The 13,623-nt window shown below is 54.5% G+C and overlaps 1 protein-coding gene across 1 annotated transcript in view; it reads left to right on the plus strand.

Annotated features, from left to right (window-relative positions):
• The window catches only part of Cspg4 (chondroitin sulfate proteoglycan 4), a 39,123-nt gene that overhangs the window by 7,464 nt on the left and 18,036 nt on the right, over nucleotides 1-13,623 (plus strand). Inside the window, exon 2 of the mRNA XM_036192985.1 lies at nucleotides 12,265-12,428. Coding sequence (XP_036048878.1) covers nucleotides 12,265-12,428 — 164 coding nt within the window. The remainder of the gene's footprint in view (nucleotides 1-12,264; nucleotides 12,429-13,623) is intronic.

Genomic DNA, 13,623 nt, shown 5'->3' on the forward strand with positions numbered 1-13,623 from the left:
CTCCCTCTCACATGTGCTGGAGACCACGGAGCCAGATCGGCGGCCTGGAATAAAAGCTCTGGGAGCACGTGTGCCCAAGGTTGCTATTACTCTGTCCCTACTGTTTTTCTGGGGTGGGTGGCTCAGCAACGGGGTGCTCAGGAAAGGTTCCAAGGCAAGGACACTGTGAAAGCTATCAACCAGCTGCTGCCTACCCACCACACCCCCAGCCCAGGACCCTTTACAAAATGGAGACAGGATCCCGCATCTGTCCTGCTTGAGGGCTGAGGCCTCACCTTGCTCACTAACAGAAGCCGAAGGCCCCTCCTGGGTGCCCAGAACCCACTTCCCCGTAGCTGACAGCCCTCAACAAGGCACATTGAGCTGGCATGACGCTGAAACTCAGTCAGAGGATGCCAAGTGAGTAACCAAAAGGTACTCGAACCCTGTGCCCAGAGAAGTAAGTAGAGAGGCAAAGATGGGCCCCAGTACTGTTGTTTATGAGCAGGGGAACCCAGAGGCCTGTCTTTTTCTTGCCTTCTGCCAGCCCCATGGGGCCTTCTCTTGGTATATTCCAACTCTGACCAGAGCCCAATGACTTTGACATAACGTGGTTTGATGTCAAGAGGACCATGGGACCACTAACACCATTTGTAATCAGCAATGGTGGCTGTGTAACAAGGAGCAGAAATTCAGGCAGAGAGAAGTTGACAAGAAGTCTCTGGGATGTGGGTGATGTCTATGTGTGAGTCCAGTGAGGACATGCAAGAAGTGAATTTCCAGAGAGGGCTACAGGGTGAGCAGTCTGGCAGTGTGACTCTAGAAGAACCCTTAGGATGGAATACTAGCCAAAGCCTAAGCCTCCGGGTTGAGATACCTCTGCCTTCACCCCATAGCATACTGGGAAGGACTCAGCTAGCTCCCCGGATGTGCTAATAGAATCCAGGCGCCTGACCCTGGCTGTTTCTGTCTCCAGGCATCTGGGGCCCGTGTGCTTCTGATCACCCATCTGTAGCCCAGCTGAGTGCTTCTAGAAATAGGGACTGAGATGGAGGTTTCTTCCTCCAATTAGTGAAAACTGAGGGGTAGGGAACTTGAGCCTATGCTTACCCTGTGACAGGTTGAGATATCTGACCCTGCTGTGTGGCCTTCAACAGACCCCTGTCCCTCTCTGTGCCTCTGCATAGGGACTTTAATCTCCCAAGTCAGCTCTAGAATTCTGAGTCCACGCTCTTAAGAACAGGGCAGGAGCTCAGCTTCTAGCTAGCTGCTTGTCCTGGGCCACACAGTAAGATGGGCTTAAGGGCACTGGTGAGCCAGTGTTCCCTGGCAATGGGAATCACTTCCCAAAGTGAGCCCTAGACTCTGGGGCTCTCCTAAGAGGAGATCTTCCGCCCACCCCCGGTTCCCGTCTTCCACCCCCTAGCTTGGCTCCACCCTGCCAAAAATAAACTTAGACCACCCCATTTTGTCCCAGCCAGACCCACCCAGCCCCTCCAGAGCAAGTTGAGTCACTGCTTGGGACTGCTCCTTTTTTTAACTGTCTGAGTCACCGGTTGTGGCTACGGTTGCCTGACACAGGCCCAAGTTACAGTCAGCCCAGAGCCCCTAATAAGCACAACAGTGGCAGCATCTGCATCGTGACTGGCAGCAGGTGAATGAATGCTCCTGCTGCCTTGGCTTGTAACCTCTCAGAACTGGGAAGCTCACGCCCTAGAAAGCCAAAGATGGAGCCGACCCCAAAGGTCCTGCCTCACCTGTGGCGTTTTCTGGCACCTCCACCAGACCTAGGCTTACACACCTACAAAGGAAGGGGTCTCCAAGCCCAGGATCTAGGGATGAATAGGAAGGCCTGGCTTCTAGGGTCACAGAGATGCCTACTACTATTGGCCTTGCCTGTTTGGTTCCAGCTCAGGCCCCACACTGTGCCTGAAGACTCCCTGTAGGCTGCAATGCCCACGTCTGCCCACGCCCCTCCCGTTGATCCTGACTACCATTGGGCTGCTGTCCCATCATCTCTCTCCCGGACTCTTTTCTGTCCCATCTGTTTCTCCACCTTGACCATCCCTGTCCCTGGCTGGCTGGCTCCACTTCTCCCATATCTGTGGCTCTTCTCTCTCCGTCTCCTCCTTTCCCATCGCTAGCTCTACATCTTTGCCTCTCCCCTCTCGTCCTGCTCTTTCTTTCTGTCATCCTTTACCCAGTTTGGGTGACAGTCTGAAGTGCTCTCTCTGCAGCTGGTACCCCTAGGCCCTCCTCTGTCCGCTAGGTAGACAAAATAGACCCACATCCACCCATTCCCACAAGGGAGTCTGGGCCCCTGAGACCAATAATCCCGAGAGAAATTTTCCACCCCCTTCACCCAGGCCCCGTCCCCCCAGCCCAATACATAGGCTACATCCTGTCCCAGAGAATGTCAGGACCCCACAGGCACTTCCTTAGAGCCTGGGGGATGGGAAGGGGGCCTGGGAATGGCCCCTCCTTGAGCTCTGCTGGAGCAGGGGCCTGCACAACTTCAAACCCTGTCCTCTGTCTGTGGCTATGCCTCCAGCTATAAATAGGGGCTCGTAGTCTATTTTCTTTAAAAACAAGCATCAGACTGGGTCACCATGGCCAGAAAAGCACTCCCTGGCTGGAGCCGTCTCCCATTCTTCCTCAGCCACTGTGTCCAGGCCCCTTAAATGGTTAGCAGGGCTGGAAAGGAGGCTGGGGTGAGACACGGTGGAGAATGTCCGAAGCAGTCTCCAAGGTGCTACCTGGACCACCTGGGCCACCTGAGGGCATGTGGGCACCCTTCATATGCCCCTCCCCGCCACCTCCCTCCATCACACGAGGTCAGTCTTGTGCCTGAGACTCACAGTGTCAGCAAAGAGAAGTGACAGGCACACAGCTCCCCAAGCCCGAGTGTCTTTGAACCCCAAATGAAAGAAGGATGCCTTGGCTATAACACAAGGGAAGGGAGGCATGAGGTCTGTCCTCAGAGAGAAGGAAGAAGAGAGCTGGATCCAAGACAGGGATGGGTATCTGCTAGATTTGGGCAGAAAAGCCTGAGGTTCAGCAAGGCTGGCGCATGGCAAGTTCAAGGGAGGTGAGGGAGAATGCTGTGGACAGGCAAAAGTCACTCAGGGCCTTCCGCACCATGCTTGGGGTTTGGAGCCTGGTCTCGGGATGGAGAGCCACCCAAAGCTTCCAGACAAGGGAGGATGTTGGGCAAATCAGTTTAACTGCGGCTATTACTTGCAGTGGATGGCAGGAAGTTAACTAAGGCGGGCACAGGATGGTGGTGATCTGCCTTGTAGAATGGCACAGTGGGAAGGGAGGTTAATTTCAGGGAGAATTTAAAGGCAGGATAGATGGAAAATGGATATCCCTTGACAACGAAGAGGGAGGAAGGAGTGGACCCAGAACCCAGATTTCTGTCTATAGTGGCTGGGTAGTGGGAACTTTACTGGGCCAGTGAGCAGGTTGGGATGACATGACCTTGTTTGCTATGAGTAAGGTTGGACATGAGGGTTCCTGGCCTAGAGGAACCTGCCAGGAACCACTGGCAGTGGACCTGGGAGCCCAGAAAAGGAGACCATGCCGGAGGATGGAAGAAAAAGAGATGAGTACACGGTGGTAAGAACAGGGTTTAGGGTCGGGCAGTGGTGGCTCACGCCTTTAATCCCAGCACTCAGGAGGCAGAGGCAGGTGGATCTTTGTGAGTTCAAGGCCAGCCTGGTCTACAGTGCGAGATCCAGGAAAGGCACAAAAGCTACACAGAGAAACCCTGTCTCGAAAAACCAAAAGAAAAAGAATAGGGTTTAGTTCCTGGGAGCCACAGGTGACAGGAAACTCAGTGGAAGCCAGCTCCAGCAAGGAGGCAGGTCCACATGAGATGTGAGGCTTCAGTCAGGGCTCTGTGGACAGCCTGATTCGCCCTCGGCCTGGTGGTTTCTGGGCCAAACCTTCTAGCCACAGACTCCTGTGGCTGGGCACTGGTCAGTGTGGTGTTTTGCTGCTCTGCCTGTCTAAGACAGAGCTCCTTGATAGAAATCCTCAGGACTGAGGAGATGGCTCAAAGGTTAGGAGCACTGGCTGCTCTCCCAGAGGACATGAGTTTGATTTCCAGCACCTACATGGCAGCTCACAGCTGGCTATACCTCCAGTTCCAGGGGATCTGACACCTTCTTCTGGCCTCCCCGGGGACTGCATGCATGTAGTGCCCAGACATAAATGAAAGAAGACACCCATACACATAAAAATAATAAAGGGTTTTTTGTTTGCTTTGTTTTTGTTGTTGTTGTTTTGTTTGTTTTTTGTTTGGTTGATTGGTTGGGGTTTTTGTTTTGTTTTGTTTTTTGTTTGTTTGGGATTTTTTTTGTTTTTTGTTTTTTTGTTTGGTTGTTTTTTTGTTTTGTTTTGTTTTGAGACAGGGTTTCTCTGTGTAGCTTTGGAGCCTGGAACTCACTCTGTAGATCAGGCTGGCCTCAAACTCTCAGAGATCCACCCGCCTCTGCCTCCCTAGTGCTGGAATTAAAGGCGTGTGCCACCATCGCCTGGCAAGGTTTTTAAAAAGAAAAAGAAAATTCTTGAATGGGGCCAAATGCCAAATGTCATCTCCTTTTGATTTCTACTTCTCTATCTACTGACGCATCCTCCATCTACATGCCCATGGACCTTGTGGATGTGCAAGTGCCCTAAGCAGGGACACAAGCCTGGGTCCTACCCTGAAAAGCTTCTAACATGTGAGGCTGTCGCTCAGTGGTAAAGCATATGCTTAGTATGAGCAAGGCTCTAGTTTAATCTAACACACAAACACACACACACACACACACACACACACACACACACACACACACACACACTCTGTCTGCCCATCTGCCTGTCTGTCTGTCTGTGTTACAGGAGACAGATGATCACTAATGCAGCTCCTGATGAGGAGCATCTATCTGTAGGTCTCCCCTTTTCTTCCCTAAATGTTAGACATGATTGTTCCAAGGAACATGGCCCGTTCTGCATACACAGTGCCACCAAGCTGTGAGTTCAGCACTGCTCAGGCCCACAGTCACTGTTTCCCACCGCAGCTCGCTCACCCGGTCTCCAAACCCAGCCTGCCAGGCGAGGGAGCCCTGAGACACCTTCCCAGCGCCGCCCTGTAACAACACCCCCCTCTCACGACTGGTCTGCAGCACTGTGGTCTGTGTCTATATTAGCCCTGCCTGTGAGAGGGCTTGGCCCAACAGACAACCTCAGAGTACCCCCATGCCTAGTTCCTAGACACCCCCCCCATTCTCCACCCTTCCCAACCTCCAAGACCCCAGTGGGCAGGACTGGCACTTAATCACTGGCTTCTGAGAAGACTGGGCCACCCCTTGCCAGCCCCTCCCGCTCCCAGCAGCTCCCAGAGCCCACCCGCAGCTGCTCCAGGAGAAGCCAGGCCGCTTCACCCTGCCAGCCCAAGCAGATGTGTTCCCTCCGGCCTTCCACTCCTCCCACTTCCACCCGACCCTGACAGAGGGAGCCTCAGGGGGACAAGAAGGGAAAAAGTGTGTCTTCCCCGGGCGAGATGCCAACCCTCACACCCCTCCTCCCACCCCGGCCAGTGCAGATGCTCCGCTTCCGACTCACGTGCTGTAGCCACCCCTTTTGTCTGTATGCACCTCCCTGCCAGCACCCACAGCACCCGGCTCTGGAGCCACACCCACGGGGGCTTCCGTCCCAGTAGGGCCTCGGCCCCTGGGAACCCCTTGCACAGAGAAGTGTCCTCTCTAAGCCTCCGTGTCCCCACTTGTAAGATGGGAGGTGTCTCAGAGAGATCCTGCTAGGGCTCCCGGGAGCCCCTTCTTTTTCTTTTGCATGCCCAGAACCTTATCCCAGGCTGGGCCCACTGAGATGAGAATCTCACACCCGCTAGGGCCTGGCCAGCCACGCATAGGGAATGTGGAAAAGGGCCTGGAAATCCACCCATCTGAACAAGGAGGAAAATTATAAGGCAGAGAAAAGCCTCTTGGAATTGCTCCCCACCACCCTGGTCCCGCCCTCTTTGCCTGGGGCAGGGGAGCAGTGAGGCTCCACAAAGACTCCATTGAGGCGGGCTTCCTCCCTGTCCCAGCCTCCAGCCTGGGTGGACTCTGGGCCATTGGTTCCATCAAAACCCCTTATTTTCCCTCCCTACTTCCTCTGCATGGCCCCAGGGTTGGGATATATGGCTGGAAGCCTGGGACACTAGCCCTGCCCCTAGAGAGCTCACAGGGCATCTCCCAGCGCGTTCCTGCTCTCTCTCCGGGAGCACTCATCCTTCATATGGGCCTCTACTTTGGAATCATCCTTAGTTGTTTAGAGGACCAGTAGCTGAGGCCAGTGCCACAGCCTGCGCTCAGGCAATAACTGAGGAAACCGTGTTCTGTTCTTGCTTCTTTGAACTTTCAGGGAACCAAAAGTCAATGAGAGAGTGAAGGTCCAAATGTGATTCTTGTGGCCTCACAGTTCTTGGGGTGAGGGAAAGTAGGCCACGGTGACCCCAGCAGAAGTCCCCCCCACCCCGGGTTTTTTCAAGTCAGGGTTTCTCTATGTAGCTTTACGCCTTTCCTGGATCTCGCTCTGTAGACCAGGCTGGCCTTGAACTCACAGAGATCCGCCTGCCTCTGCCTCCCATGCTGGAATTAAAGGCGTGTGCCACCACCGCCCGGCCAGGCAGAAGTCTTTTAGTGTTCATTTGTGGAGGTCATTTGCTGGTGAGGCTCAGTGTTTGGTGGTCCAGCACTGCCGTGGGATGAGGCTTTTGTCTCCTGAGAGGGAGGACAATTTCTGTTCTAAATTCCAGTCCCATGTGATTTTGAACTAGTCTATGGTTGTTCCCGTGGCTGAGAAGCCTGGAATCAGGTGAGGATAGCTAAAGAGCAGCAGCGGTGTGCAGTCTCCAGGGATGTTGGCAACTCTTAACAGTGAGAGGCGTAGACGTGGCTGGTCACCCTAGCGTCATGCACATGGAGGCTGCTGTCCCTTTGGTCTGGCCTGAATCTCTTCCATTTCACCTTCTCCTTCCGTACCTTCAGAGTAGCAGAGGTACGGAAAGATGATAGCCAGGATCAGGGTGGTAGCTTGGCCTTGTAGGGGGTGGGATGTACTGATGGAGGGTATGTGGGGAGCAGATATCCCCCCAAGCTAGGCCCATTAGGCAGATTTGCTCTTGCCAAGGGGTCGAAGGAAGGGACAGGTATGGTAGATTATCTTTCAGTCCTGGCCAACTAGGATCCAGAACAGAGTTGTAATAGTCTTTGGACAGCCTCCTGACTGACCCCACACTCACTTACATGTTCTATCCAGGTATGCTGACCCGTACCCACCACCACACACACACCGGTCCATGGGAACTCCTTGGCTGCTTTGGTCAGCCTATCATTGCTCCCCCATCCCAGAGCAGGGAGACTCAGTAGCCAGGGCACCAGCCTCTAGGCTCTGCCCACCCCTAGCCTCTTTCAGGTTTCCCTGGCTTGGGGGCAGAACTCTGGTGGAGAAAAGAGAGAGAGTCCTTGGAGGTCCAAGGGAAGGCAAGCTGGCCTGTGGGCTGGGTGACCTCAGAGAGAACGCAATGCTCTTACAAAGGCTGTATTCAGCCCCAGGTGGGCCCCCTACACCCGTGGTGGTAGACAGAGAGCCCTTCATCCCTGCCTCAGCCCTCCCAAGAGTCTACCCCACAGACCTTCAGACTCCCTTTAAAGCTGCAGCCTCTCCCTGGCCTCTCAGACCTGGAACCAGGATGTGTTACCCCTGATGGCAAACCCCACAGGCTGTGATAGAGAAATCCAGCTTCCCCACGGCAGGACCTCTGCTCCCCATTCACTGGACACCCCTCATTCCAACCCACAGCAGTAGGCTCCTGTCTTCACTTTCTCCCTTGGCTTCCCCTTGACTAACTCTAGTCTGTGTCCCTCGAGTTCAGTCTTTGTGAGGACGGGTCACTGTGTCTCATTTTTCAGCGTTTTTCTTAGGCTTTCTGTCTCTCCCAGGCTGGCTCTCCTTTTCCATCCCAATGGCTGCACTAGGGTGTGTGTGTGTGTGTGTGTGTGTGTGTGTGTCTGTGTCTGTGTCTGTGTCTGTGTCTGTGTGTCTGTGTGTCTGTGTGTGTCTGTGTGTGTGTGAATCTCTCTGCATGTATGTGTATGTATGTGTGCATGCTCGTGCACGCGCACTCACATAAATGAATGAATGATCGGTGAAGATCTCTTGCAGCAGCACTGGGCATCACCCCCGTGTTCACATACCCAGGGCTCCCACCCCCACCCTGAACTCAGCTGGGCAGCAGGCTCTCCTACTGCCCATCCTGCCCAGCAGCTCTGGGCTCCCATTTTCTCCCTTATAAAGTCAGGCGACGGCAGACAACCAGGAATGCTGCCACTGCCCATGACGCAAGCCAGCTGTGGGGGCCCGCCTGACTGCCCTAGGCTACGAGGGGCAGCACAGAGCTCACAGGGGTTCACTGCTGGAGAATAGGGTGCTGTGGGTGGAGCTGGGGTAGGGTTCAGACAGTGGCTGAGCTGAAACCTGAAGCTTACCTTTCTGAGACCAAGTCTGACAGCTTCCCCCCTGTAACCTCTCTAAGGACTGTACTACAGAGAACTTTGATATTGTGGAACTTGTTCTCCAGGGTTGTGGGGGGGACCCAGGACATGGGGAGCCAGAGACCTGACTCTCCAGTACTTCCTAGGACATGGAGTTGTACTCCCAGTTAGAAGATGGGCATAAGGGAAGTCAAAGACAAAGGTGGGGGCAGAGAGACGAGGAGGGTCAGAGGCCTGACGTGGGCTGAGCCTCATAGGCAGAGGTGTTGAGGGGACAGACAGAAAGACAGTTGGCTTGCACAGAGTTCAAAGGACTGTGAGGAGCTGGGTCTACAGCAGTCCCGCAGGACTAGGGAAAGCATCTAAACTGGAAACCTTGCTCCCAGCCAGGCAGAGAGATGCTAAAGCACATAGGTACTCCCTACCTAGGGACCCCTTGGCCCCAGAGCCTGCTGACAAACAGAAGGTTGAGCATCCTAACAAGCATCTCCAGGTGCAGCATGCTAATGCACATCTGTAATCCTACCAAGATGATGCAGAGTTCAAGGGTAACTTTAACTACACAGTGACCCTACCTCAACAAAACTCAATGCTACTCAGCCTTCCCTGGGACAAGGACCAGCCAGTCCCCATTGACACAATTCCCAGGAGTGTCATCCCAGGCATTCAGGAAGTACCAGGACAATCCAAGACCTGCCAAAGGACAGCCATCTAGAAGACTGACCAAAGCCTCCCCTGACCATCTGTGAGGGGGACCAGCATGGCAGGACACAAGCTCTTTCTGTCTGCTAACGCTGGGTCTCAGGAAAAGCATGGAGCCACCCCACCCTGGGGCCCAGACAGCAGCTCCCTGTTCAGAGAGGAAGGGTGGGAAGCCACGCGGACTTCTCCACCTTCAGCAGAACTCTGGGATAGGAGGGGCAGGAGCCCTCTAGGAACACATGCCCTCTTTGAGGGAGCCAGGCCTGTCCAAGTAATGGCAGGCAGGCAAGGGGGGCATTGGGCTGAGCACAATGGCTCCTCTGTCCTAACAGCTCTGGGCCCTTATGCGTATACACAAACACATAGCCTTATACAAACCCCAAAGACACCCCAGCAGCCACCCACATACTCATGCACATCTGCGTAGCCCTGGACACTCACCTGTGACCTTCCTCCACCCAAAAAAAAAAAAAAAAAAAAAAGCCCACACAGGCAGCAAGCAGCCTTCCCTGCCCTCTCCAGATCGTCTCCCAGAGCCTGGGGCATTTGCCCCTCCCACACAGAGGGCTTGGCCTAAACACACTACTACCACAAACTCCCCCCCTCCCTTCCTCAGCCCACAAACTCCCTCTGCCTGTAAGTTATCTAGAACCAGTAGGGGGTGTGGGAGCAGAAGCCTCCACTGCCCCACCCAGAAGGATCTGTGCATCCCTACTAGCCTTTCACTGATCCTTGTCTCTGAGATCATTTATTCCCCTTCCTCCGTGACGCCACCCTCGCCTCCTCCAAGAAGTCCTCTGAGATTGACTTCCAGCTTGTTATTTCTTCATCCTGTACCCTCTTTGTATTTGACGCCCTCTCCAGCTGACCCCTACCTAATGACAGCAATTCTGGATGCAGCCTATCAGGAGGGGTAAGAGAAGCACACGTATTGGAGGTGAGGGGTAGGCAGTCCTGTCAGAGTTTCCAAAGACCCAGCCAGCCAGCTTGGCTTCAGAGGCCTCTGTTCCGACAAGGGGGCTGCCTGGCCTGCACACTCCAGCAGCACAAGGCAGCCAGTGTGAGCCTCTCCACACAGGAAACAGCAGGGCCCAGTCCCTCAATGGACTTATTCAGACCCCAGCTCTCTGGAAAGTACCTCTGCTTCCTGCCACCCTCCCATTTAGCCAAACAGGCTGCTGCTCTCTCCTGTGGGAAGGGAGTGGAGGCAGATGGTTCAGTGGTTAGGGCCAGCCATCTACCTTGGTGCCTGACCCAGAGCCCCAGCTTCATCTAAGACCTAGGAAGTTGGCATATACTGTCTGTGCAAGGGAGTTTGGGTGGGATCCCTCTCACCAAGGGAAGTGTGCCCTCTTCCTTTGTGGGTGGTGAGCAGCCCAGCCTTAGTCTGAGATGTTTACCTCTTTGCAGGATATAAATATTCTCAGAGTGGGCAGCATCACCTGGCTTATGAAATCCCTGAAGATTTACTGCTCGGATCTCACCAGCTGCTCCAAACCACTCCAGCCCACCAGGGTGGTGGCTCCATCCTGTGGGGGCTGTGTGCCCCACCCTCTTTCTGTGGTGGCCCTTGGTTTAGCCTGCTGCATTTTGCTCAAGCAGATACAGCAAACACACACACACACACACACACACACACACACACACACACACACACACACACACCTACAGCCTGCCAGGTTCTTGGTCTGAGGTTCACAGGCATAAGATACGCTGGGCCTGCAGAGCGTGCCAGCCACACCCGGACAGGTGGCTTTGTGCTCACTCTGTCCTTTTAACTCGAGGCACCAGGAGCCACCAGAGAGATTTCAGCTCAGCCCTGAGAACAGCATTATCTTTCTTGGCCATCCCTCCAGGGGCAGAAAAGGCACAGGCCCCTGCAGTGGCTGATGCTGCTCTCAGGCGGATGTCAGCTGGCTCAGGCTGGCCAGGGCCCAGCAGTCGTGCGGCTGATGCCGGATCATCTCTATCAGAAGCATCAGCCTGACTGGGCCCTGAAGTTTCAGAGAAGCCTGACTGGGATGACTCTCTTGTTCTCCTCCTGCGGGCTTTCCCCAACGTTGATATCTGCCAGCATTCACGGTTCTAATCACCACAAAGGCATGGACCAGAAACTGTGGTGGCGGGCAGGAGACAGAGGAAAGCTAATTTTAGGAAACTGCCTAGACCAAGACTAAAGCTGCTTCAAGGGAGAAGGTTCTCAGTGGGGGCCAAAGGGGGCCTGGATGGCAGTCACTAACCCTGGGTAGACCGTATCTGTCCTGCTACTGAGGAGGCTTGCTTCGGTCCTGCTGGCAGACCTGTGGTCCATCCTACCCTTGTGCTCAGATTCAGCCCTGGCTTGGCCTAGAGAAGGGGAACTCCACTGTTGTCTTCTCTGGCTCCTTGGGCAAGTCTGGAAAGAGAGAGGCCGGATGTGACTATTCACCAGAGACCGGTGATAGCGATGCAGCAGGAAGCAATCGCAGCGTGATGGAGGAAGTTTTGGCCCATTTTGAATCTGACACGGCACGTGCTTTCTAACTGGCCCGAGAGCCTTTGCTCCTTGGCAGACTCTGAGCTATAAGCTGCCCCACCTCACCCCACCCCATCCCCACAGGCACTAGGAAAATAGCATGAGAGAAAAAAATGACCTGTTTGCATTCCGCTATCAGGCACCAGCTCTGGCCAACCACGGAGGTGAAACATGGTCATGGCAAGGAGTATGAAGAGCCCACCCTAGGAGAAGGGATGTGACCAGGGAACCCCTTCATTGTGAGAGTCCCCTGGAACTCTGTTCCCGGGGACCGTGCCCACCAAGATAGATGATGAGGACAAGACAGGGAGAGACCAGACCCAGGATGGGCATTCTCTTGGACCCAGAGGTGGTGGAAACCTGGGGAACAGCAGTAGTCCTAACAAGGCCCCTAGACAGTTCGGCATAGAGCTATGGGGCTTGTTGGCTTGGAAACGCCTCCTGCAGCCCAGCTGTCCGTCTCTGCGATCCCTAGCCTCCTCCTGGCAGGAGCCTGGCCTTGACCACAGCTCCCTCTCTCACCAGCCTCCTTCTTCGGGGAGAACCACCTGGAGGTGCCCGTGCCCACAGCCCTGACCAGAGTGGACTTGCTGCTCCAGTTCTCTACATCTCAGCCCGATGCCCTGCTTCTCTTGGCAGCAGGCCAAGCTGACCACCTCCTGCTCCAGCTCACCGCCGGACGCCTACAGGTGAGGGGCACTCCTGGGAACAGGGCTAGGAGCTCCTTCTCCGGTTCAGAATGCCTCGCTTCTGGCTGTGCGACCTCATGCCAGTCACCTCTGCCCTGGGGTCTTGGTCTGTCCACTGTGAGCGGACAACAACATTCCAGCGAGAGTGAGTTCCTGGTACAGCGCTTCTGCCTGCAAGCTGACTCCAACCTCGCTTCTCTCCACAGCCCCTAGCTGGTCATCTGGTCCACCTTTTCACAGTATCTGGCTAACAGGCTTTCTCACTGTTATCCCTGCTCTTCTCTTTTGCCCGTCTTCCTCTCCCCTGTGCCCAAACAGTCCCCTCTCTGTGTGAGGAGCACCCCCTTTCCCAGGGAGTGTCCCCTGCTACTCACCTGGCTCAGGTCCTAGGCTCGCCTGTGGTATGGTGGGGCACTCTGATAATAACAGTGCATCACCACCTGTTTCTTATTTCATGCTTTAAGACAGTTTTATTAGCAAGGGGTCATTTGGCTCTCTCTTGAATCTGCCCACTAACCATGAAGAGTTTAGGGTCTTAGGCTTGGGCCCATCTGCTTTCATGCCCCATTGCAATGGGGACTGTGGCCCTATTATCCTACGGCTGCCATGGCTTCTCACGGCCACAAGGTGTCACTTTGAGCCATGGGCCTGGTGCAGTAGACAGAGGTGCCCATCACCCTACAGAGGCAACACTCCATGCTTGGATCCCTAAGGTCTTGGGCTCTGCCACCACCCACTCCGGTTCAGGTGTCCATGTCATGGAGGGAGCCTTCTCTGCTGGATCCTCAAAACAGCACCCAGGTTAGCAAGATGGCTCAGTAGGTAGATGCACTTCTGTGCAGGCCTCATCAGGCCTAAGTTTAACCCAGAACCCACGAAGTGACAGGGAAGAACTGACTCCTGAGAGTTGTTCTCTGACTTCCACATGCATCTGTCTGCGCGCGCACACACGCACGCACACACACGCGCACACACGCACACACGCGCACACACGCACACACACACACACACACACACACACACACACACACACCAATTTTTAAAAAGAACACACAAACCATTCCTTTGGGTTCTTATCCTATACAGTGAGCCATGCTACTTTTCCTTACTAGGGAGTTCATTGGGGAATTCTAGAGTGTTCCCATTCATTACTCCTCCAGAAGTAATTTTTCTAGAATCCAAACTAGGTTTTCTG

Source organism: Onychomys torridus, chromosome 7, assembly GCF_903995425.1.
Source record: "Onychomys torridus chromosome 7, mOncTor1.1, whole genome shotgun sequence".
Lineage (NCBI taxonomy): Eukaryota > Metazoa > Chordata > Mammalia > Rodentia > Cricetidae > Onychomys > Onychomys torridus.